The sequence below is a fragment of the Eurosta solidaginis genome, chromosome 2 (assembly GCF_040869045.1).
Source record: "Eurosta solidaginis isolate ZX-2024a chromosome 2, ASM4086904v1, whole genome shotgun sequence".
In the NCBI taxonomy this organism is placed as follows: Eukaryota; Metazoa; Arthropoda; class Insecta; order Diptera; family Tephritidae; genus Eurosta; species Eurosta solidaginis.
This window is the reverse complement of record NC_090320.1, coordinates 26,099,754-26,126,697: the sequence shown is the minus strand read 5'-3', so window position 1 is coordinate 26,126,697 and position 26,944 is coordinate 26,099,754. Positions and strand designations below refer to the sequence as shown.

The window sequence follows — 26,944 nt, the reverse complement described above, 5'->3', positions numbered from 1 at the left end:
CTCCCACACAAGTTTCATAAAACAAAATTTTATGAGAGAGATTAGACGAGTGAATGACGCGCGATCGTAGCGTCGCCTCAGTTGTGACAGAAAAGACCCCACCGTTGGACACAAGAGCACAAAAAGTTTTGAATAACAGTAACATTTACTGATACTGAGAAGCTTTACTCTTTCAAGCTCAAACTTTCGATGACTCAACGCTCTATCTACTACAGTTAGCGATATTGACACGATCTTTGCTGGTGGCGCGATCGCTCATGCAAATTGTCAACTAAAACATCAGTGATTGTTAAAAGCTTCAAGCAAGCAGTAGGAATTTGACTAAGCGTGTGCTCCAGCAGTTAATAATACTCAAGAAATAATAAAATCAGTAGTGATAAAATGATGAAACGCCGCGCGATCATTCGGACGTAAACAAAAAACGTGACGTAAAGGGCCGTTTAAACTTGACCTATCCATATCCATATAAAACAGCTGATCCAACCAACCTTATGTAAATCAATGTAATTGGTCAATGCTAACGCTCTAGCGATAACCATACCATAGCCAACCAATTGGTTTTTCGCCATATCCATAACCTAAAAATATTTGAGTTGGTGAATTTATTAGCTTTTTGTACATTTTATTTATTGTTTTGGATACGTTTTGACTAAGAGACTTATTGTTTGTGGAATATGTTCATAATTTTTTGCGTTTTATTCATCTTTATGAAAATTTTACGATTTTTAGGTTAAGGCACCAATAATTGATGCCAATTGATATGGATAAGTAAAAATATGGTTATGACTATGGCGTTATGACTATATCCTTTGTCAGGCCCTTAACTCAAATAAAACGAGCTGGAAGGAGTAATTTGTTGTGTTTTGTGTGCGCGGTGAATTGATTAATTGAAATAAATTTTATTTAATGAATATTGTGTGAAGTTTTTTTTTTGATAAAAAAGTTTTACTTAAGAAAGTGGCATACGCTGTGACGTTTTAGTTATTAGCAAATTTCATTCTTAAATTATTCAAATTAAGACGCGTTTGTATTGAAACTCACACATATTTGTGTATTAGGATGAACCCAAAAACAAACAAAAAATCTTAGCTCATTCCTAAAAAATTCACACAAAAAGTGGTCGGCAGATTTTACCAGGCTCACATGCCGACCGTATCTTTAGAATAGCGGCATAATTCCAAATTTTAGCTTTAAGCGCGAGAAATGAAAAAATTCTCAGAAAAAAACGCTAAAGAAATCATGAAGAAAAATTGTGTTTCTCAAGTAGTATTCACCTGGTGTATATTGAAACGATTTTTCGTCATCCCTTGTGATATTTGGTTTAGAGACAACGCGATTTCGGCGTTGCGCCATCATCAGTGTCATTTTTCCGAAACCGCTTTGTCTCCCAACCAAGGGACGACGGAAAATCGATCCAATAAACTACATACATCAATTATCCACCCTGTCGGAAAATCAACAAAACAAATTAGTATCCACGTCTTAAGAAAACTCATATGCTTTGTTACACAAAGATTTTTTAGCAAGCGTGCACGATTGAGCCCTGCTTTTGCCAAGAAATAAATGTGCATCTCATTATTTCTTGTGCAACGACCCTGTAAGAACACAGTCGGTTAAATACCAGGGTTAACATGTGATGTGGATGTCTGCTTAAGTTCGGGTTTTCAGTGCAAGTTATAACTTTAGTTAAAAGTGAAAGAGTTTAACCTTGCCATGACCATGAAATTTTGTATCTCATTTGAGTTTAAGCGGTTGAAGAGATAGGATTAAACTCTAGTAAACTTTAAGGCCCTGGCAAACATGCCATATCCATAGCCGTATAAAACAACTGAACCTACCAACCTTATAGAAAGTAATCAATGTAATTGGTCAACGGTACCATACCATAGCTCAAAAGCATTACCGTACCATAGCGAGCCTATTTGTTTTTGGTTTTTCGCCATAAGCATAACCTATAAATATTTGAGTTGGTAAATTTATTAACTTTTTGTATATTTTACTTTTTGTTTTGTATACATTTTGACAAAGTGAGTTATGAATCGTGCAATTTGTTATTAATTGTTTGCTATTTATTCTTTTGTATGAAACCAGGCATGCTTAACCAACGAAACGATATCATTTCGTTACGATAATCAACGTTAATAAACGAAACGAAGTCATTTCGTTTCGTTTATTAACGTTAAGATCGTCAAATTAACGAAATGATTTCGTTTCGTTTTCTGCCATATCAAAACGAAATCAAATCGTTTATGTTGATTATTAATTTCAAACTATGCTGGCAAAGCTGATTGATGGCGGAGTCAATAAAGGTGAAAGCATTATCCAAGCTGATTGCAACTTTTCTCATGAATTTTGACAGTACGAACATTTCTCAGAGTATTTTTGACATTACCACCAACGAATTACACAAACAAATTACATAGAGTTTGTGTGTGTATGTGCGCTCGTTGATGCCACCTTACGGCTTCACCATGGCTATAGCATTGCCAGCATAATTCAAACATAAAGTATCACGTTTTCGTTAACGTTTTTAACGTTAACAAAAGCTTTTCGTTTCGGTTAAAAACGAGATACAATTTATCTTGATAATTTCTTTATCGATAATATTTCGAAGTGTTTCAACGGAAACGGTGGAAATTTTTTGATAAACGATTAGCTTAACGTTAAGGTGCATCCCTGTATGAAACTATCACATATTTTAGGTTAAGGCCGCGGTTGCCACTTTGGTCCATTTGGACCAAAAATGGTCCTTTCCAACCTCATTTGGTCCGCTGGTCCATTTTTCTCAATTTTGGCCCTTTTTAGGCGATAACCAAGATTTTGGTACTTTTGTTTCTTTTTCATGGAGGAAAAATGTACAACACTACCCCCAAAGTTTTCCACATCTTCATTAATCCTTATATAATTTTCAATTTACCTCAATGGATTTCTTACCAAAAAAATTGTTGGCATTAAAATGTAGCAGAACAATGGCGTTTCACTTATCAGATAAGGCATTATAAAAAAAGTGTTGGATCTTAGGGCACACCAATTTTCGTTAATTGTTGATGAAACAAGAGGCTAATCAGACTTTTTGCCCACACCTACTTTGAAATCCAAAAATAAAAAATAAAAAATGGCGATGGAGCTAATAAAAAGTACACTGTAAAAACTTCGAAAATTCATAAAATAAAATTTTTTTTAATTTTGATCATTGCGCCACCTGGTGGCGATTTTTTCCATATTTTACTTTCTATTCATGTATGTAATATGTGTTCCAAATATTAGCCTAATCGGAGCACATATACGATTTCTATTCCCGTATGTAATACATGTTCCAAATATGAGCCTAATAGGAGCACAAATACGATTTTTTGAAATATTTCGATCCATTTGCCACCTAACGGAACTTTTTTCTTATTATTGCATTGTCATCGGGTTCTGAACTATGTTCCAAGTTTCAAGCTTGTAGCTTATCGGGAAGTTACTTAAATTTCAATTACAAAATTCGTGCCGGCCTCAAGTCAAGCTAAATAAAACCGTTTAAAAAAATACGGTAGCACGACTAAAGTAAATTGATAATAAACATTTTTTCAATGCAATTTCAAGTGAAGCAATGAAAATCCACAAACAAATAAGCAAATGAATAATGAAGTAAATACGTAGGCTTATGAATTAGCTGTACAAACACATGTATTAGGGTCAGGCAACATGTTATTGAGCTTGTTTTTTCCTATTTACTTAAAACTATACTTTAATTTGTAGCCGTCCGCACGAAAAAAACGATTAAATTTCGTTGAAGTAAAACTTTACATTTATCTTGTGTGCTGTGCAATTCCCACTTTTCAAAAAATGCTTGAGACCCGAACTGTCTCAAATACAGGGTATTATTGAGTTGGTTGAATGAATGATTTAAATATTACCCAGGTAGTGGCAAATAATTCTGCAATAGTCGGCATATGTTACTTAAAGCAGTCCCCAAAACCATCGCGAAATAGTTCCGAAACCCGCTCAAACTGGTAACCCAAATAATATTAAAATATAATCCGATGAGAGTTCTGAGATAGTTCTGAAATTATCTTAAGACAATCCCAAAATTATTCTAGAAACAATCATGAAATATTATGTTCAATATTTATAGAGAACTTTGCGCAATAATCTGCAGACAGTCATGAAACTAGCTATAAGCAAAGTCAAAATTATATCGAAAACAACCTGTAAATAGTACCAAAGGCAACCCCAAATTGAACTTGAATTTTCTTTGGCATAGTCCCAAAAACAATCCATAATTTGACATTATCTTCGGATCATAATAATCCCAAAACAGTTCTGAAGTAATCCCGAAATGTTAATGGGATTCCGAAATCACAAAATGATCCGGAGATTGGCCAGATACAAACAATCGCGATACGCTAGCGCAATTATCTCAAAATTGGCGCCAAGATAATTAAATTACGTAAATAATGCAGGAAGCATCCTAAAAACAAACCCGAAATGACAGCGAATATAATCCAAAAGTAATACCCTAAACGAGCAGTAAACAATTAAAAAATTATCATAAAACAGTTCGGACACAGTCTGAAAGGAATCACAACATGCCTAAGTTAATCTCACCGAAAGTATATGGGAATAGTACCAATATGATCAAAAAAGCTGTAGCGAGTAGATCTTTCTAAGAAAATGTTACTTAAGTGCCAAATTTTATTCAAATAAATTTGTGTATCCTTTACATTCTAAATTTTTGTATTGCAACTTAGGTGATTGGCATCCGTTTTTTTTAAATTGATATGTTATAAGAAGCTCTATGTTTCCTTTCAATAACCTTTTGAGCTCTGGTGTTGGTTTCATATAGTCTTATCTGCTAAACGAATTATAGCCACTGAAAGTACGCTGCTCGTTTGTCAAAACTATGATGAAAAGACTATGTGAAAATGACTGCGAATCTCAAAAGGACATTATAAACAGTGGTATTTCAATATTAAAAATCATATATCACATATCCAACTTGCAGTGAAGAAAAAGTTTGGCAAACGTAAAAAAAATGTTTATTATTCAGGGTCGGTGTAGAGTTATCTATTTGTAACAAATATACTTGTTATATTTTAAATTTATTCTTATTATATTATTTATTTTTTATTATCAAAAAATTTAAATATTTTAAGTCATCAAAAATATCTTTTAAAAAAATAAAGTTTAAAATATATTAATCAAAATTAAATAGAAAATTATTTTCTATAATTAATTTTTAAAATAATTTTTAATTGAGTTTTCGTGTAAACTTAAAATTTTTGAATAACTTCAAAAAAGAAAATTCTAATTAGTTGGAAAATAATTCGTTAAAAGTTATTTTAAAAATTAAAGTAAAGAGTACAAAGTAGTTAACACTATATTTTTAAAATAATTTTTAATTGAGTTTTCGTGTTAACTTAAAATTTTTGAATAACTTCAAAAAAGAAAATTCTAATTAGTTGGAAAATATTTAAACTCAAAAATAAATAAAATAATATTTAAAAAAAATAAATATTTAAATATTTGGTTAACCACCAAAGGGAGTATATGTAGAGTTATCTACTTGTAACAAATATACTTGTTATATTTTAAATTTATTCTTATTATATTATTTATTTTTTATTATCAAAAAATTAAAATATTTTAAGTCATCAAAAATATCTTTTAAAAAATAAAGTTTAAAATATATTAATCAAAATTAAATAGAAAATTATTATTTTCTATAGTCGGTATTTTGCATTTATTTTATTCCGTTTGCGGACCGACCCAGTCTAATGTACATACATGTGCGGTATTTACTATTATTTACTAAAAAGCTAATTATTTGCAAATAAATAAATGAAAGATATAATCGCAGTATATCTCCAGCAGATAAACTTACTGCTGTGTTCTTTTTTTCGTGTTGCGTCAGTGACAACTGTGATCATGTCAATTGGTAAAACGTTAGATTAGGTTGAACTGGCTGCTGCGTGAGGACCTTACATAGACTGAATGAGTTCATAGTGTTAGCACAAGTTTGCTCACCGACCAACAACTGAAAAACCCCGCCAGAAACCAGAACTTATGTTAGCAAATACTAGAATCTTTACAATGCTCTATCATTTCCTCCTACAACCCTTACTTCCTACATCTGCTATCTCTGAAAAGGCCTGATTTAAAAACTGTGGCGCCAGAAGGCAGTGTCTAGTCAGAATACTCATCATTAGCCAACAGTCCCCTCCTCTCAGTGATAAGTAGCTTTGTTAGTATAAAGTTTTAAGACCTGGGCTCGTATTACGTTTTACGATCCGTGAGCGAAACTCATTTTTTAAATCACAATATCTCTGTAATGGTGATTCAGATTAATTAGATATGTGTCGCTAGGGCAAATAGTACTCGTTAGATCCAAAACTCATAATTTTTAGAAATATTTTAATAGTTGCATAGTTATCGTTTGAGTGAAAATGGTTCCGGCACAACACATGATCTTGGACACTTTGCAGCCCCGCGTTTGGTTCCACTCCCCTTTCGTTTGGTCGACCTCGCCTTCTTTTAAACTCGCCCAAACATTTTTTTTTTTTTTGAAAAATGTTTTAACAAGTCTTGTTTCAAGAAAAAGGGCTTCGACAGACTACAATTTCCATGCTAAAAATCGCCAACTACTCCTAGAATAATGTTTTAAATATTGAACACCCTTTTCCGTTTGTCAGTAACAGTGGCGGTTCTAAAATTGAATATATATTTTTATTTTTTTCAGATGGTTTTCAAAGTGTTTTTCTGAAGCTCTTCTGAACTATTTTGGGATCTAGTGATAATAATAGCTTAATATTTAAGAGAATAGTTCACACTAAGTAAGTTCGAGCATACATTAATTGAAGTTGTACTCAAAGTCTGGATATACTATGAACTCATTCAGTCTTTGTGAGGTTCTCACTGACCAGCAGTTCAAACTAGATACAGTCAATTTAATTGTTTCCAAAATTAACAAGAAAATGTTCCCAATAATATTGTGAACTGATCACGAAAAACGAAAAAGTTGTGGAAATAGTTTCGATATTGGGTTCTGAACATAAAACTAAACCCAATATGCACTAACAAGAACAACAACAATCTCACGCTTAAAATAAACTCGCGCATAAAAAGCTAAATGTCTCTAGAAGAAATTCCAGAGATTTCTGATACAATAGTAAATTATTTTAAAACAACAATAATACATAAATACAATATGTAAAAAATGTTCTGCAAAAGAAAGAAATGGAGAATCGTGCAAGTGAACTGATGCCAGCAGCAAATAAATTTATCATAAGCACCAACAACGCAAATAACGACACAAATAACAGTATTTGTAGCAAGCAAAGAACAAATAGTTCTAAGAGCGAAAGTAAACTCAAGAACAAAGCGGCAAGCGCTAAAACAACAACAACAGAAATAAGTGATGTCGAATCAAACTCAACAAAATTTATTAATTCTGGCAAAAAATTGGCGACAATAAATCAACAGCAACAAAAAGCAGAAGAAGGAGGAAACGAAAAACAAGAACCACAAGACGATCAAGAAAACGAACAAATGTTGTCTACACTAAGACAACGCAATCAAATCAATTTAAAATCATTACTGAACATTGAAGAACAACAATTGTGCAATTGCAACAATAATAAACAACAAAACGATGTGCAAAGCAAACAAAAATTTAATGGCAGGAAGATAGAAACGAAAACATTGATAACGCAAACCGAGAATGTAATTGACAAATATGGCATACCAAATGGCAACAACAAAAACAACAACAATAGTAACAACTGCAATAAAATGTACGATAGCGAGCATAACAACAGCCGGAAATTGCAAGTGAATACGAATAAAAACAACAACTTTAGCAGCAGCAACAGTAACGAGACGCAGCAAAAACTGATAGCCGAACGAGCTGAGACAATGTCCACACAAATCACAACAATGAAACAAACAGCAAAAACAACCGATAAGAAAGCTATAGCTATTAAAAGAGTAAAAGCACAGAAAATTGCAACATCAACAACTACAAATATACCAACAAATGAGTTCGCAACAGGGGCAAAGCTCACATTGCGCAAATTAGTCTCAACGCCAGCTTCATTTCAAATTGATAATATTGGTAGGGAGAGCAACAGCAACAAACCCAGCAATAACGGGACTATAGATAATAAAGGAAAGTTGCTTTCAAGCGCAAACAAAATAAAAACTGAGAAAGAATCTTGCAGAGATAATAAAAGCGAAGATGCTGGAGGAGGTGGGGGAGATGGTGAAGTCGCCATCTACAGTGAAACTTGCACTCAACCTGCAACGAATACATCACCAATAAAAGCACAGGTCATGACAGCAACTTCAATTGAAACAGCAATAAAAACTACTATAACAACTAAACCGCCAAAGACTGCTTCATTCGATGTCGTAATTCAGCCGCAACAACAACATCAACTGCAAAAACAGTCAAAGCCAAAACTTACTGGTGTCGTCAAAGCACCGATGCCTGACTCAGCAACAATGCCGCCGTCTTTATCCAGCGTCAATTTCGATGCAGATTTGCGCTGTGGTTGCGCACATTACAAGCGTCGTGCTATGTTTGTGGTGAGTCCAGATTGGTTTTTATTAATTTATTTTTATTTTGAAACCCTTTTTTTCTGGCTCAAGCTTACAAGCCATTGATTTGGCTTTTCCTGTCCTCTGTTTTATTATCAATTTATTTATGGTTGTATAAGAGTTGGTCTCAAAGGTTACTTTAAGCTATTTCTGCTTATCTTGGATGGCGCATGCGACTTCAACGAAGTTCAACGGTACCTCCAACCATGATAAAAACACTTACAAAGTATAACCGTTCTCTCTTCTGGTCGGCCATGATTTATTTTTTAAACGGTTTTATTTAGCTTGACTTGACAGGCTGGCTGGCTTGCTGGCCGGCACGAATTTTTTAAATGAAATTTGAGTAACTTTCCGATAAGCTACAAACTTGAAACATGGAATATAGTCCAGAACCCGATGGCAATGCAATAATAAGAAAAAAACTCCGATAGGTGGCGCATGGATCGAAATATTTCAAAAAATCATATTTGTGGTCCGATTTGGCTCATATTTGGAACACATAATAAATACACATGTTCCAAATATGGACCAAATCGGACCACAAATACGATTTTTGTGAAATATTTCGATCCATGCGCCATCTATCGGAGTTTTTTTCTTATTATTGCATTGTCATCGGGTTCTGAACTATATTCCATGCTTCAAGCTTGTAGCTTATCGGAAAGTTACTTAATTTCAATTACAAAATACGTGCCAGCCAGCCAGCCAGCCAGCCTGTCAACTCAAGCTAAATAAAACCGTTTAAAAATGCGTTCGCACTTATCATGAAAGTTATTTGATGTTGGGAAACATATAAATAAATGAAACTTGGAAGTACCGTTAAAAAACTTAACACCACAATTTGCCTTTATTCAATATTTAATTATTTTTAGTTTGAGTTCTAAAATTGCAAATTTGGTTAATCTTTGTAAGTAACTGATTTGCATTTATACGTAGAGATAGCAGCGCATGCTCATTAGAGCAAAAAAGGGCGGACTTGGGGCCTAATCTAGCTTGTTATGTGAGCTCGATACGTGAGCAACTGCTTCCGGTCCCGAGCAAGGAAAGCAAGAGGTACGAGACAAAAAGAGGGAGATGTTCTTTTCACAGCACTGGGCAGCAGTGCTTGACAGCCGCGAAACAGTAGAGCGATCCGCGGTACTGCAGGCGGTTTGAAAAGCAAGAGCCCTCTGGCGTAAAAAAGAGTTAGCGGTAAGGCTGAAGGCGACAAGTCTGCGCTAAAAACACGGAAAGAGCAGGAAAATTACGAAGCTCTAGGGCCAGTAGACAATAAAGCAACGCTGCCAAGACATGCACCTCTTAAACTACAACGGGAAGAGGTAACGCAATAGCGCGAAACCATGTACTTCGATAATTGCAAAACAGAAAGAATAGATGGAAAGGGCTAATATGCTAAAAATAGATATCGGTGTGGATGAAGTGTTTGGTATGCCGGCGAGACTGCTGTTTACGCGGAGAAGCTATTGGAATCTAATGCATGCACTTAGAAATAAATGGGTGCCTTATCGTAGCCCTCTAATTCTACTTGTTCTGCGCAGAGATGCCCGACCGAACAAGAAACACCAGAAGTTATTTTATAACCTAGCAATAGAGTAAGGTTCACATTATGTATTTATTGGCCTGCCTCTACCTAAACCGAAGTGGCTCTTTGTGCAAGCATTGAAGGAATTCAATCTTTAATACTTATTATGTCTCGACTACATTGACTACACTATTGGGCATTTACAATGACCTTTTTTGGTACCACCAGCGGACCTTAAGGCTCCGTAGGTATAACCTCTTCCGATTAAAGTATTTTGATGCAGGAGATGTGGTTATCAACACAGGAAGTGTGTTAGTATTTGAGATTGGCTTCCTGCGACATCTATTTCGGCTTGAGGAGCGCCAACATTCACCGCTATCATTAGTTCATTGTTAGGTAACTTTTCTTTCTAGACTTTTTCCACTGACAGCGAATAGTTCGCTACAGATTTTGAAGAAAACTTATTTGTAAAACCTTTTCCTTCCCCCAAGGAGCATTCTTATGCATAAATGCTGAGGATCTATCTATGGTTGTGAGTTCTTGTGAACCCTAACCCCTGTCGCTGATTCGCGGTATTCTTCATATACGTGACATTCACTCCACGCGCCAATCAGCGGTTTTGTATGCAAGGCCTTCGCCTTCTCTCTCGTGGATCTTAGTCACTTTCCACGACAAACATACATTTCCTCGGATTTATTTCAAGCACATATCGGCTTAGCGAACTATATAAGCTGGATGGTTATAGGTGCCCCAGTGGTCTGTGGTGGGCGGTGGGTGGGTAGGCAAGTAGCAGAACCAGATATGATCGGTGAATAGGGGAATGTTAAGCCGAAGTTTAATAACCGGCGTATCGGTATCCAGTTGACTGACGGCTCTTTAACCAATGCGTCGATGTCAAAAACGGTCAATGAATCAATTAATGGTGCACCGATGCGACACGGTGGATCCCTTACAGATGAAAATATGCGCCTGAATTATCTGGTAGCCTGCTACATAGGTACGGTGACGGCGGACTCACCAGTGTCTTTCCGATAAAGAGCCCATCTCACTAGCCGGAAGGATTTAACGAGAGAGAGAAGGGTTTGTGGAGGATAAGCGAAGTGATTTGTTCACAAAATAATTTGTGGAACCGACGTTTCAGTCGGAGACGCAACTGAAGTGTAGCGATGTATTGGCCAAGAACAATAGCGGCTTTATCTCAGCTGAAGAGCTTCCAGCCGTTTGGGCGTATCGTCTGCTCTTATTTTTGGAGATAGAACAGTTTCTTTGACTTAGTAGTGGCTAGGTGAGCTCAATAAAACAAATTCCTAGCTAATCTCGAGTTGAGATAAGAAAGCTCAGAGCCATTGATATCTTCTTCCGGCTAGCTTGTTTTCTTTCTGTCTAGAGAAGCATGAGAAGACTGGAACTACTCTACCTTTCTGAGATTTGATATTAGGTTTCAGGAAATCATATTTGGGGAGATGAAGACAAGGAAACTCGGAAACATCGAACTCTTTTTGTTGTTGTTGTATTAACAGTGCTTCGCCTCATTCAATGGGCACGGGCACTCACAAATTGTCATCGAAATCCTCTAACGGGAGTCTAAGGAAACTGGCTGTTTCAACAGGGGCGGACCATAGGGAGATGGGTGTTAGAGGCGTAGGTTCCACATTACAATTGAAAAGATGGTTGGTGTCATGTGGCTAAGGGCCTGCTTGTGCTTGCCTGAATCAAACGACAGTGTTGGCAGGTGCCGGATCTCGTCATAGTGCTTTAGGAGATGTTGCCTTAATCTCCGTGGAGGCGGTGCTAATTAAAGCAGTTGTTTGCTAGGATGTCCTGGTTTGTGACAGTTTAGTGTTTGTTCAGCATTTCATTGTGCTCTTTAATATTGAGCTCTCTGGCCTCACTATGTAAATGGAATCGGGAGTCATAAGGAGACATCCAGTAGCAGTTCTGATTGCAGCATTTTGGCAGGCCTGTAGCCTTTTCCAGTGTGTATTTTTAAGACCAGGCGGCCGGCCGATTGCTTTGTACGTGGTTAGCAACGTTTCTTTATCTTTTCCCCATGTGCTGCCGGCAAGCGACTTGAGAATTTTGTTGCGACTTTGTATTTTAGAAACAATCTCGGTGGCATGCGCCTTGAAGGTTAGAGTATTATCGAACGTTACCCCTAAGATCTTTGGGTGACTGGCAGCCGGTAGTGTGACACCATCGACGCGTACGTCCAATATTTGCGACATCTGTTCCTTCCACGTCGCAAACAGGGTGGCCGTGGATTTTGTCGGTGATAATGCCAAGTTGCGCGAGGTGAAAACCCCGGAATGATCGGGGAGATAGCTGTTTATTTTAGAAACTAATTCATCAACTGAAGGGTCAGGTCCTGTAGCCATAATCGTGCAGTCGTCAGCATAGGAAATGATTGTGACTCCTTCTGGTGGGAAGGGAGTTTTGATATGTAAAAATTAAACAGAAACGGGGATAGAACACTACCCTGTGGAACCCCCCGGTTTACTCTGGCTTTTCTGAGATTTGGTATTTGATTTCATGACAACATGTATTTGGCGATGAAGATAAGGAAACTCAGTGCCGTCATTTTCCGGCTTTTTTTTCTGCCTAGAAGAGATTGGAACTAATCCTTACTATCATATTTTTTTATCTTCTTTTCTCATCAGACTCCCTGCTGTAACAAATTTTACAAATGTCGTTTTTGCCATGATGAGAACGAATCGCATCATTTTGATCGTAAAACTTTAACTGAATTAATTTGCTCCGAATGCAATAAACGACAGAAAGTACAGGAACAGTGCGAGGCATGTGGGACACGATTTGGCAAGGTAATGACATTTTTTCAAACTTGACAACTGCCATGTACTTATATTGATTAAACTAATTTCTTTTCATTTAAGAATTCATGAGCTTAATACCGGATTATAATAATTGAATATTCAATTAAACACACACCAAATTGGCAATTTATACTATTTGGGCAATTTATTACGCAATTTGTCATATAATAAATTGTAATAATAAATTGCCAATTTAAAAAAAAATTGCGTAATAAATTGTTTCAAACTGCAAATGCAACATTGTAAAGTGTGTTTATCGAGTATATTTAAAAGTCAGTTACGCATGGCTGAACTATATGGTTGGCTCATCTCATCAGCTGATTTTATGTCTTTCATTTCCCTGTAGTAGGGATTGTTAAAAGAAGATGGCAAAATCAAAATGAAACCAAGACATTGAACACATTTTCTTACAACACACAAAAATTTCAAAATTTTATGTTTTCATTCCATTCCATTCACCTAATACCAACACGCACATTTTGACAGTCTCAACAAAGACATGTTCTTACTGCAGAGATGAGCCAACCAGCTATCAAATTACTATTGTGTAAGCTAAATAGAGTTGTATGAACACCACTCAATTTAAATCGAAATAGCCTCAATTTATTTTTCTGTTTGAACATAGCATTATTATATTTTTCTAAGAGAAACTGAAAAGAAAGAAAGAAGCATTTACTGGCATATTGCGATGGTACCATTTTGAAAACCGCCACGAATTCATCATCAGGCAATTTCGTAATGTTATCAAAGGTTTCACGGAGTTTGAATCGAAAAACATAATAATTGAATATTCAATTATTATAAGCCGGTGTTAAGCTCATGAATTCTTATATAATAAGTATAAATTGAACACACCATTAGAACAAACAAACCTAACTACTTTTCTCTTTCTAATACATTTATTCACAGTACATCTGTCTCGTTTGCAATTTGTTTGACGATACCGATAAGAAGCAATATCATTGCAATGGCTGTGGCATTTGTCGTATTGGTGGTGCTGAGAACTTCTTTCATTGTGGCGTGTGTGACATGTGCTTGCCCATAAGATTGAAGATTGATGGGCATCGAGTAAGCCAATTTTAAACACCTTTCAATTTCCTGCCACTTTATTGTTCTCTTTTTTGCAGTGCGTTGAAAATATATCACGTTCCCATTGTCCAGTTTGCTTGGGTGATATACATACATCACGCATTCCATGTCATATACCCGATTGCGGTCATTTATTACATAAGACATGTTTTGATCAACTACTCAATTCGGGACATTATACATGTCCCATTTGTCAGACATCGTTAATCGATATGACTGCACTGTGGGAGTATTTGGATGCGCAAGCGGTATCATTACCGGTGCCGAAGAAATATGAAAATGAGCAACTGCACATTTTTTGTAATGACTGTCACAAGGTAGGTAAAGGAATGAAAGTTGTGAGAGAAAAGTAGAAGGTATGGTCAAGGTATAGACTTTTAAGAAGAGTAATGATCAAGTCCCACCGTGGTGTGATAGTAGCGTCGACGATCCTGAGTTTTTCACATTGGAGTAAATTTATTTAAGCGGGGTCGCAGTGTTTGGCAAAGCACTCCGAGTGAATTTCTGCCATGAAAAGCTTCTCAGTGAAAACTCGTCTGCCTTGCAGATGCCGTTCGGAGTCGACATAAAACAAGTAGCTCCCGTCCCGTCAATTTGTAGGAAAAATTAAAAAAGGAGCACGACGAAAATCGGAAGAGAAGCTCGGCCTAAAGTCTCTTCGGAGGTTATTACGCTTTCCATTTATTTTATTTCAATGATCAAGTCCCGCTTACGCCTAGACTATTGTAAAGATAATCCAAACTTAACTGTCGTTTAAATGTGACATCTGAAGGGATATGGATTGAGATAATAACTTCATTATGAAGTTCAAGATCTTTCACAATCTTTTTGACCGAAAAAGGTTTTAATTACGTCTAATTTAGTAAGCCGTTTCTTTGTCCGCCGTTAAAAGCAAATTAAACCTCAAGTTACCGATCGAATTCAAGACCGAAAGAGAGTTTTCTACCGGATCCAAAGTATTCAGGTTCAGACATAAATTGGAGTAACATATCGACGGCTGAGTCGAAAATCGGCTACATATTTTCGAAACCGCCCACCTCAGAATGATTTGCAAAAACGCCCAATTTCAGGAATAATTTTAAATTTATGCTCAGAGATGGTATTTTCGAAACAAATTCTGAGGTATGGCGTTTACGAAATGGCAGACGAGGAAGGGTGATATTCCACTCAGCAGCTGATATGGTGTATAGTTGAAGAACTGGACGCTGTTGTTGCAAAGGCAACTAGCTTGAAAGGTTAGAGCGGTGTGACACACTTTGCATCAATGTGAGTTCATATTGCATTGATAGCTTAGGACAGACCAGACCCTAGCATTTATACCACATACAAAATAGATCTTTCTCGAGGAAACTGGTTTTAATATTCTGTGCCTCTCCTCCCCAGAAGGCTCGTAAGATTAACGACAGATGACATGGTGGATTTTGTAAAGTTATGGCAAAGAAAAGAGAGAAAAGTTCTTCGAAAGATTTATGGACCTCTACGCGTTGGCGATGGCGAGTACCGAAGAAGATTTAATGATGAACTGTACGAGCTTTACGCAGACATCAACATAGTCCAGTGAATTAAAACGCAGCGGCTACGCTGACTAGGCCATGTTATGCGAATGAAAGATGATGCTCCGGCTAAGAAAATATTTGTATCGGTACCCGCCTATGGAAGCAGAGGAAGAAGGCGGCCCTCATTCCGCTGGAAGAACCAGGTGGAAAACGATTCAAACTCCCTTTGGTGTGACCAATTGGCGACAGTTGGCAGAGCGAAGAAGGGACTGGCTCGCCTTGTTGGACGGCTATAACCGTTTAAACGGTTAAGCACCAATTACGTAAGTAATGGCACACAAATTTGAGCTTCTTGATGCGCACAAACGTGCATTTTTGTGGGACAATATAAAACTATGCATTATTTAATATTTATCCGAGGACGAAGCTTCCCTGTCAGTCTCACCGAATTAAGGAAAGTTGGCCTCGAACATCGTTTTTTTGCCAAAATTCTGTATGGGGTAATAAATTGTTTCTAATAGATTCAAAGGATTGTGAAAGCTAACCACCGGCTGTCGCATTATGTATCGAGTTCTTTCTCTTCAGTACTTTAGAACACTAAAAAAGCGTTACGATATGAATTTTCTTAGTTCGAAAATAAAATAAATTTTTTAAATAAATTTGTCAGACCTCAAAGACCAAATTCAACTTTATTGGTTTGAAGTGTATGCAATGTGATGCCTATAATACAACTCAAGATGTGAAGCGGCGCATATCATTAGTTGCAGGTAAAGAATCCCTAAAGGCTTTTTTACACCAGTCGAGCCTCTGGTCGATTTTTTACTTTTAAACTTTCAATTGCCTTGTAAGTTTCGTTGAGTGCAAAGAAAAAGTATATCAGAAACTCGATTCGTGTAAGATGGCTTTAACTGTAACTTTAATTAGTTTATAACCTAACTAAATGTATTTGATCTTTTCATTTCAGATGAACCCTCATCAGCTTAACAACTCAATATTTATCATGCAAATATAGCAACTACACACAAATTTTTGGCAGAAATATATGTAGATTTGCTTATTAATTAATTTCAAAATTTAAGGCGGCAACCCTTGCCATATTGAAAATTTTAATTTTCAAGTACGACGCTTGAAATATCTGGTGAATTCACAAGAGTATCGTATTCATTGTAAAGTTTTAGGTTGTTCCCATAGATCTTAAATATATATTGTGGCGAATATTACCATCACTATGCTGTTAGTAAATAATCACAACAACAAAAACAGCAAGCACTTACATAGAAGGCGACGAAGAATATTTCACACATAACCAGCAGCCTAAAGCAAAGCGATTATCTCACATACACATATGTAGTCATCAGCTAAGTGCAGAAGTTGTTACTCACACATACACACGCACATAGCTAAATAACCAAGTATGCGATACAACTGTTCCATGTTCGTGAAAAGTCTAGACGTTAAGAGAAATATGCGAACGAGGCAACAGAAAGCATAAAAGCAAGGCAAGCTGAGGAATAACTAATCAGTTTGATTTACACACGCTATTAGCGAAGTACGCGAGTGTTGTAATTGTACTACTCCCAAAGTAGTCTAAATAAAGACAAGTTTGCCATACTGCATATTTATTTATTTTATTTATTTATTTATTAATTTATGTCTACAAAATACAGCAGACACTTAAGATTAAAGTATAAAACGATAGTTAAAGATTGCTTAAAAAATAAGTTTTTAGTTTTAAATGAATTACCGATTTAGAAAAGGTTAAATCTAAATCTAAAAAATTTGATATATTCAGACAGCGTTCTGCATAATGGGGCATTGGAACCATAAACTGTTCTGTTAACTCCAACACGAAAAACATCAGAATTCCGTAAGTTTCTGTACTGCACATTAAAGTTAATAAGCTGAAGCATAGAAGGACAATCAATCTTGCCAGACACAAGGGCAACTATAAAAGATATTGACAAGAGCGATCTTCTATCAGATAAAGATAATAAACCAATTAATCTGCAACGAGCAACGTACGACGGAATCGGGTCAGAAAAATTTATAGAGCGTAATGCAAAACGAATAAAGCACTTCTGAACCCTCCAATCGATTTATATGGACTCCGTGGTATGGTCTCCATATGTACGCTGCGTATTCCAGCTTGGAACGAACAAAGGCAGAATACAAAGTCTTGAAAGTATATGGATCTGAAAAGTTAGAACAGTGGCGCCTGAGAAAGGCCAGGGTTCCGAAAGAACTAGAAATTATATAATTAAAATATGTGTTGAAACTAAGTTTACTATCAAAGTACACTCCTAGATCATTTATTTCACTAACCTCGGTTAGGCATGAGTCCGCTAAATAATAGCACGTCTCCAACGGTGTAATCATCTTCGAATAAGACACTTTGTGGCATTTATTTATATTAAGAGAGAGTTTGTTCACAACACAATAATCAAAAAAGTTATTAATCTCCGCTTGGAGCACTAACGAATCATGTGATCTACTTATCACGGAGTAAATTTTAAGATTATCTGCATATTAAAGATATTTAGACGTTTTGAAACAAGAAGAGATATCATTTATGAATAAGATGAATAATAAAGGCCCTAAGATGCTACCTTGTGGTACACCAGATTTAGCACAGAATGGCTCTGAGAACACACCATCTATAGCAACCGTGCAACTCCTGCATTGCAGGTAAGACTTGAGCCACTTAAGGAAACTAGAATGAAGACCCATAAAACTGAATTTTTCAATGAGAATACTATGAGAAATTTTGTCGAATGCCTTGGAAAAATCAGTATAAATCGTGTCAATTTGAAGGCCATTCCGGAAGCATGAATGGCAGTCCTCGGCAAAGACCGACAGATTGGAAACAGTTGACCTCGCAGGTAGGAATCCGTGTTGGTTTGGACAAATAAGATGCTTCACTTGAAAATAAAGTTTCTCTTTCATTTGAGTTATTTATTCGACAGTTCAGCGATTCAACCGTTAACAGAAGGTGCATAAATATAAGAAATTCCCAAAATTTGTTATTTTTTTTATGGAATTGTGTGTGTATGTCTTCAAGGGGATTTGAGAATACTTTAAATTCAAATTATGGTCCGGTAAGCGGACCACTTTGCCTAGCTTAATATTTGAGAAACTTTTCCAATCGCGAAGCGGATCAGATGCCGACCTATTCCAAAAAAATCTATTTATGTTGCGATTTTATTGGAACTTCGACAAGCTTAATATTTGGAACCTTTTCTCAGGCAAGTTGATCAGAGGCCAACCCAACCAACTAAAAAAATGGTGTTAGTGGTACGATTTGCTTGAAGTTTGATACAAGGGTACCTCCTTGACTAGCTTATTACTTGAGCAAAATTTCTTTCCGGAGAAAGCACGAGGGAAAGATAGGAAGCAGACGAAGCCAGGGAATGGACGGAAGTGAAGTAAAATAAAGAGGGGTTAAGGGAGAGGAGAGAAAGTGGGAGTAGAAGTAAAAAAAAAACGGGAAAGCGAAAGAGGTATGATACGGCGAAGAGAGAGTTATCAAACATTGCACAGGAAATCAAGAGGCAAGAAAATATATTTTTTTCAGGTGCTGAAACTGTTATTCTTTTATAATATCATTCCTTGCAAAACTATTAATTTTGGAATTTAAATATATTTGGATCAAGATAAAAATTATTTTCGGACTTTTATTTTTTGAGTCCGACAGAACTAGTTAAACTCGGACTTAAAAATAAAAGTCCGGAAATAACTCGTTCTATCGGACTCAAAAAATAAAAATACAGATTTTACTTTTATATGTATGTGGACTTTTATGGAAAAAGTTCGAAAAATAAAAAGGATGCGCAATTCGACATGATATTGCTATAGGGATACCTGTGAACTGAAACATGTTCACCTAGGACAATTTTTTGACTAGGATTTTTTCGACTCCGAAAAAAAATAATTATTATTTTCCGTCCCTGATTTTTTGCAAAAGTCTCAATATGACCTCTCTTACTGGCAGAGTAGATATGTCGAAGGGAGGAATATTGTCATGCGGGAGAACGTTTCAACTATCTATCTATATCTAATATGTGCAAATGATTGCGAATTTGAAAGTAGTACCTGCGTTAGTTTCATATAGTTTTGTAAAGGCGTTTATAAAAACAAGGATACAAACAAAGTAGGTCGGCAGGTGAAGCTGGTCTTTACTTTTTATACTCGGTTTTTCAAGGCAAGTTTACACTACAGTTAAAGTTGTCAGCTTAAGCGGCCGAAGTGGCAGGGTTAAATTCTAGTCCACTTTAACTGTAGTTTAACTCGCACTGGAAAACCGGGTATTAGTATAGAGATTCCATATACGAGGAATTGAAGTGAGAAAGGTAGATTGAGTGGGAGTGGCAGAGGGAGTGGTAATGGAACTGCGAGGGAACGGTAGTGGGTCTAGTAGTGGAATGGGGTTTGTACTGCGAGTAGGAATAAGATTTCGAGTGAAAGTGGGATTGGGTTTGGGAGTGGGAGTTGAAGTGTTACTGGGAATGGGAGTTTGACAGGGAGCGGAAGTGGAATGGGTGGGGAGTCGGACGCAGATAAGCGGAATAAGGCGTGGACAAGAATAAAAAGAAAAATTGAAGATAAAGAAGAACAGAATGGGAGAGAAAATGAGAGGGCAGAAAAAAGTCTGTCCCAGAGTACCCAAGCAATATAAAATTTAATTGAAACATAGCATATACGACGAATAGGAGGTTTCGTTTTATTTTTATAGATTTGAATAGGTGCTATCTAATACTCACCCAACGTCCAGTCGGTTCTACGTGTCAGAATGACTATTCCCTTTCTGAATCAATGCGGATCATTTTACCCTTATATTCCACTTTTAAACTTATTCGAGCTGGCATCGAGTATATGAAACGAATTGAATACACTCTGAAATAAAAATAAAAAATAAAAGAAAATAAAATAGTTGTAACAAATTTTGTGTTCGTAAATTTTTAATAGTCAACAAGTTTTATTACATATTACTTTTTATCAAAATAAATAAAAATTAAAATAACTGATTAGTACTCTCTGAAATTACTAGTATTTAGGCAATCAATAAAAATAAATACGTGTTTTTATCACACATAGAACTTTGGTTGCAATTTTGTTTTTAGTTAACGACAGTTAGCTTATTTCTAATATATTTTTTAAAACTGAGTATAAAAGTACAATTTATACATATTGTGACGAATATTAGCATCACTAAACTGATACCGTATGCCCTGGGTTCAACTCCCGGGCAAAGCAACATCAAAATTTTAGAAATAAGATTTTTCAATTAGAAGAAAATTTTTCTAAGCGGGGTCGCCCCTCGGCAGTGTCTGGCAAGCGCTCCGATTGTATTTCTGCCATGAAAAGCTTTCAGTGAAAACTCATCTGCCTTGCAGATGCCGTTCGGAGTCGGCATAAAACATGTAGGTCCCGTCCGGCCAATTTGTAGGGAAAAATCAAGAGGAGCACAACGCAAATTGGAAGAGAAGAGAAGCTCGGCCTTAGATCTCTTCGGAGGTTATCGCGCCTTACATTTATTTATTTTTTATTTAAACTGATACTAAGTAAATAAAGGCACAACAACAACGCTCTTGTGTACATCAAAATAATCATCATTTATACACATACATACAAGGCAACGAAGAGATACTCACAAACACATGTAGTCATCAGCCGAAGTTGGTTCTCACACATGCACACGCATATATGTAGCTCAATTACCAAGCAGGAGATACAGCAGAAGGCGAAACGTTTAGACTTTAGTAGAAATATGCGCATGAAGCAACGGAGAGTATAAAAGCAGCGCAAGCTGAGTAATCAGAAATCAGTTTTGATTCAAACACGCTATTGGTTGTGAAGTATAATTGTGAAGTACTACTCTCAAAGTAATCTTAATAAAGACCAGTTTGCAATACTAAATATTGAAGTGATTTATTCGACAATTTAGCGATTCGAACGTTTACAATAACCAAGATTTCCCGAAATTCGTTACAATATTTTAAAAATATTAAAAATAAAAAAAGATACATGTAAGATATATTCAAAATTTTACATATGTAACTAAAAGTAGCATCAACGTCATCATCATATCATTGCATTCATGAGTGGGATAACATTTCAAGGGGTTGCAGTCGTTGGTCATTATTCGGCGGGGTTACCTGGATGTGCCGAAAAGATAGTTCGAATCATGTAAGTTCACGGCGCACATGTCAAAAAGTGGCCTCAATAATACAATTTTTTTTTATTGGTTCTAATTTAACACTTCCCAGCTAAGATCGCCGCCTTTTAGAATACAATGAATGGAATGCTATACAGTGGTTTAACGGTAAAGGAATATATACTCCAGCACACTGTCATCCCGGATAACTGTTATGCGCATTTCTTGGGCCAAATGTGCACTTGCTGACTGGACTCTGAGCGTTGTAAGGAACTCGGAGGTAGCCATTCGTTTATATCGCTCACCTATGAGTACCACCGGGCTTCCCAATTTATTATCTACCTAACAGTATACTCAATTTATTAAAACCTCCACTAATCAGCGGAAAAATCTTTGTAAAAATATAAAAATAGTAATGGCGCACATGGGCGGCAGAGAGTTTTTCGCGTTTTCTAAACATTGCGATTTCGAGAGTTGATCGCTGTTTTCAGCTAGGTGTGTAGTATGATATATATACAAATGTTAATGAATTAGAGATTTAATTGAAGTGAGTTTAGCGGAACCGCAATCGAAATTGGAGCTTTCAACATTGCTTTAGCGTACGGAAATCGGAAGTGTGAGCAGGGTGCAAGATATGCATATAAAGTTTGAAGAAGGTGAGGCATAATACAAATTAAATATAAACGAGCCGGACCCGTGCGCATCTTAGATTTCTTTGTGTGCTCACAATAGTTTATTTTTAACAAATTGTTTTAATAAAATATAGCTAAACAAAAGCACTACGACCAAAATTGTCAAAAGCTCGCTAATAACCCTCGCTAATCTCCATCTTTACAACCAAAACTGTATTTATAGTTTGGATTCCAAAGAGCGAAAAAGGGACCCGTACATAAAAACAGCAATTAGGAATAATATATATGATAAGACATTTCTGTATGTGTGCCGAACTTCACAATCAGTGAAATAATTTAGTGGAAAATCTTTCTACTTATGCGCTTAATCGGAAGTTCCTATGTATCGGAATCAAGGCTCTGTTACACCCCTTATATACCTATGCACTGTAACAGTTCAGATTATTCTACGGGGCTTCAGTGTAAGTTTAAATTTGTACTTCGAATAAATTCGTTTTGTGCATAAAACTACAGTATATTGTGTGCTTAACATTAATAGTATATCTCAGAACTTTTGCTGCAAACTTTGCTCTCTAACTTACTTAAAATAAAGCTTTGTAAATATATACATGTGACCCGGCCTATGAAAAGGTGACTTATGACTAAAAAAAATCACAGCTGTTAACAACTGTTTCTCGCAATTTCTTTTTTGAGTCATAAGCCACCTTTTCATAAGCCGGGTCACATATGAGTTCGGAGTAATTCTTTTATAAACACATAAAGCTTTATAAAAATATAACATACTTTAGCATAAATATATATGTGTATATAAATGTTCACTTGTACTATTTTAGATACTACTCAACTAACATTTTAAGGAATTAACTATTCAATTTTTTTTTACGTGCATCAACATTACCGCCATCTAAATTATTTTCCATTGCCGCTGCTGCCTTCTTATTTTTACTCAGATATATACCCAATGACATCATGGCATGGTGTGGTGGCACACATAACCAATATAATATACTGAGCTATAATATTTCCAGATTTTAGTAAACTATGTTAGGAGGAAGGCCATGTCGAGATAACTAAATGCAAAAAATTTCGCTATCCAAAATAGGATGTCAATTAGGCAACGTTGCAAGCCAGTGGCCTCACTGCGCACCAATTTATGCCACATATCCTCTAAAGACACATAAAATGGTGCACCCATTAAACAGATATAGTGGCCGGGACGAAAACCATGCCAAAAAGCAGAGCAGAATAGCGTGAGAACAGTTCTAGAAAGATACAAGAATTTGATTAAGTATAACGATTTTTAGTTGCATACTCATTAGACGGCTGGTTGGAAAGTCACACGATCTAGTGGGGGTTAAAGATTGTCTGGTTGAAGTACTGGTAGCTGGCTGTGTGAGGACATCACAAACCCGTCAGTTCAACCTACCCTAAGCCTAACCTCTTTTTAATTTATTTTATTTTTAAATGATAGTCCAGTCATTTTAGGTAAAAAGGACAAATCTAGGCATTTGAGATAAGAAGCTGAGAGCTGGCCTACGCCTTCACTTTGGCATTATAAAGGTGGCATTAAATATAACAATAAATCGCGTGTGAGCGCCTTAAGATAATCACGGCCAAAGGTCATAAAATTTTGTTTTTCCCAAATATCTCGCTTCTTGGGGCTTACACGAATTCGTATTTGGGGTCTTTGTGAGCCAAGTTTTTCACCACAGTAGTGAATCTAGTAGCTGTAAACATCCCACCCACCATCTAGTTCCATGAGGAACTTGGGGTCGGCAGAGCCTCGCCTGCTAAATATGTGTACGATACATTCATATTTGTAATAGGATTCCCCTCGGGTATATTTTGATACATTCATATTTGTAAGAGGATTCCCCTCGAACTGGGAATTGCGCTCAGCAACCCCTTGAACCCTGTAAAAATTTGCTTAGATACAACGTTTTAGAATCAAGTGTTAATGTTGTTGTGTTAACATATGTAGCAGAACCACAGCCTGGGACCGGGGTTAGGTTCAGTACCTTCTCGGAGCATGATGGTATGGAGCAGTCCAGCTGCAAGGAGCTGTTCCGAGGATGACAATTTGTGGAAGGGATGGAACAAATTAAATGGGGTTACACTGAAATGACAGCCCTTGGTCGGGGAAAAATCCCGAGTCACTCCAAAGAACCCACAAAGAACCGGTTGCCGTAGGAAGCGCCTTTGCGACAACGCCTCTGCTAGGCCGCTCCTTAAACCAGCGTTTTCGAGCCAGTTATCGAGATCTTCATCCGTTTTTTCCACTCAGCCGACAAAGTATTAACAAATAAATAAATCTCACCGATATTTCTTCCTTGGTAATAATTTATAAACATTTACCGCCAACCAATATTGTATGCATATATTCCAATGTTTCATACCTTCGCGAAATGTCCAACATGTCTCCACATCACGCACACGCATATTTATAATTGTTGTAAAATTATAACTTCGTTTAGCACCATCACGCCTTAAATGTGTATATTGTTTACGTGGACCTTCACCACTTATCACATCGGCTTCGTCTGGATAAGCACCAAAACCAGCAATACAAACACATTCACTCAAAGTTAGCCCAGTATATATGCGCATACGAAAGATGAAGAATGTTGGCCAAACATACATAAGGCGATAGAAGAATGTGCGCTTCTGATAGAACTCATACTTAAAGCGTACTGGAAAATTTGGTTGATATTAGTATTTTGCTCTACTAAAGCTGATATTCAATAAATAACTTACCTCAAGTGGCCATATATACTTTGCAATCAGATATAGTGTACACTATGATGAAGCTTGTCTGAGTTTTTCAGTTGTTAAAGCAGTATGTGGAGCATAGTCTTTGAATGGCATCTCAAAATAATCGAGATATGTACGATAGAGGTAATAAGGGCCTGAAAGTGGGGAAAAATTGCTTTAAAAGGTAAATGATATTATAAGAGAAGTTAAGGTGGCTGGCTCCTAGACAAATCAGTGATACACAGTCGTTTTAATAACACATACCGACAGCGAAAAGGACACCCAGTTTCTAATAGTATCCCAAAATCCCACACTTTCTTACCTGTCAGTATGCCAATGTAGTTGAAACAATAATGAAAAATCTCAACGAATCCTACAGACTGTAGTTCCACGTCATAATCTGTAATTTCTACAAACTGATCGTGAGCCACATTATCATCAGAACTTTGCCTTTCATCAATTTCATTATCACGTTGTCGCAACTTTTTCCAGGCCAGCGATTTTTCAAAAGCTATACCCGACACCTTAAAACAAAAGGAATAAAAAACAAAAATGTAAAGCGCGATAACCTCCAAAGAGATCTAAGGCCGAGCTTCTCTTCCAATTTGCGTCGTGCTCCTTTTGCTTTTCCCTACAAATTGGCCGGACGGGACCTACATGTTTTATGCCGACTCCGAACGGCATCTGCAAGGCAGATGAGCTTTCACTGAGAGCTTTTCATGGCAGAAATACACCGGAGCGCTTGCCAAACACTGCCGAGGGGCGACCCTGCTTAGAAAATTTTTCTTCTAATTGAAAAACCTTATTTCTAAAATTTTGATGTTGCTTTGCCCGGGGTGTGAGCCCAGGGCATGCGGTGTGGTAGGCGGAGCACGCTACCATCACACCACGGTGGCCGCCAGACAACAACAAACAAAAGGAATACACATCAGAAAGATCAATATGTATCTACGCATCTACGTTTGTCTAGATGTACCTTCAATGTGAGTATCATTATCAAATTTGTGTGTCCGGGATAGCTTGGCATACCAAAGCAATTTACCAAGCGAAAAATATTAAATAAGCGAACATAATACAAAATGTTACCACATGGCAATGGCTGAAAATATAAAAATAAAACATAGCTAAATATAAGGGAATTTGATACCAATATATTGCTCACCTTGGGTGCACATGAATTACAGCCAACGTTCCTAACACTGCCGATATAACACAGTGTAGCGCATAGAAATACGATGTAGAAAATACCACCAGTAATCCAATGCTGGTACTAAAAAATTTACGTTGTCCTTCGTCCTTGATTTTCCTGACGTAAACTCCCACTCCAATGCAACCGAGTAAACAAATAACATAAATTACGTCATCGAAGAATATTTTCCTCTTTGATAATTGAATATTGGTAACTTTCACATTAATTATTGCAACTATTTCTTAGAGTATATACTTAATAATTTATGGTTGATAACTAATTAAACCAATTTAAATCTCGTTGTTGTTAAACTGATAAGAGACTTAATCAACAAACCAAAACAAACGTAAATCACTGATGACGTAAATTCTCTTATCAATAGAATGGGCTTTGTTAGCGATGAGATATCGAAAATGCCGATAGTGACGAGTGTTGCCATTTTGGCTGTTTTCCAGCTAGATTTCGCTCTCCGTCCTGTTTGGAAAAATTTGCGATTTGGATTCTTGCGCAGTCATAATCAAAATAAAATTGGGCATATTCATAGTCGGAGTTTAGTTGGGTAATAGTTTAGTTGAGGGGTCGACTGCTAATACGCTACCAAAAAAAATATCGAGAGAGGTGTCCATCGACGCGTCTTGGCATCAGTATTAATAATCCGAAGGAGGAAAATTAAAATTTTAACTCGTTCAAAAGATATTAA

The 26,944-nt window shown here is 36.5% G+C and overlaps 2 protein-coding genes across 5 annotated transcripts in view; one reads left to right on the top strand and one right to left on the bottom strand.

Annotated features, from left to right (window-relative positions):
- The window catches only part of frj (farjavit), a 112,113-nt gene extending 85,430 nt beyond the window's left edge, over positions 1-26,683 (bottom strand). Inside the window, 10 exon segments of the mRNA XM_067769091.1 lie at positions 20,279-20,411; positions 23,154-23,290; positions 23,293-23,566; positions 24,622-24,983; positions 25,059-25,210; positions 25,378-25,579; positions 26,032-26,102; positions 26,105-26,154; positions 26,218-26,485; positions 26,581-26,683. Coding sequence (XP_067625192.1) covers positions 23,165-23,290; positions 23,293-23,566; positions 24,622-24,983; positions 25,059-25,210; positions 25,378-25,579; positions 26,032-26,102; positions 26,105-26,154; positions 26,218-26,485; positions 26,581-26,683 — 1,608 coding nt within the window. The 3' untranslated portion in view covers positions 20,279-20,411; positions 23,154-23,164.
- Positions 141-20,491, top strand: Rchy1 (Ring finger and CHY zinc finger domain containing 1). 4 transcript variants are annotated; one of them, XR_010949375.1, is made up of 8 exons: positions 141-493; positions 7,216-8,571; positions 12,763-12,924; positions 13,846-14,004; positions 14,064-14,342; positions 16,189-16,288; positions 16,486-16,659; positions 20,251-20,491. XR_010949375.1 is itself a non-coding variant. In XM_067764720.1 (7 exons), the coding sequence occupies exons 2-7, from the start codon at positions 7,222-7,224 to the stop codon at positions 16,503-16,505; spliced, it is 2,070 nt and encodes a 689-aa protein (XP_067620821.1). In that variant the 5' UTR covers positions 141-493; positions 7,216-7,221; the 3' UTR covers positions 16,506-19,256. The 4 variants fall into 4 exon arrangements, 1 of the variants encoding a protein (XP_067620821.1); XR_010949373.1 differs by lacking the exon at positions 20,251-20,491 and adding an exon at positions 16,700-19,256; XR_010949374.1 differs by lacking the exon at positions 20,251-20,491 and adding an exon at positions 16,694-19,256.
- Positions 26,684-26,944: the final 261 nt, after the last annotated feature.

What these genes read in the sequence shown, in the direction of transcription:
- Rchy1 (XM_067764720.1), top strand. Translation starts at nt 7,222, where the DNA reads ATGGAGAATCGTGCAAGTGAACTGATGCCAGCAGCAAATAAATTTATC. An exon ending in GTGGGACACGATTTGGCAAG is followed by an intron (nt 12,925 to 13,845) that starts GTAATGACATTT and finishes ATTTATTCACAG; the next exon opens with TACATCTGTCTCGTTTGCAA. An exon ending in TTTGTAATGACTGTCACAAG is followed by an intron (nt 14,343 to 16,188) that starts GTAGGTAAAGGA and finishes TAAATTTGTCAG; the next exon opens with ACCTCAAAGACCAAATTCAA.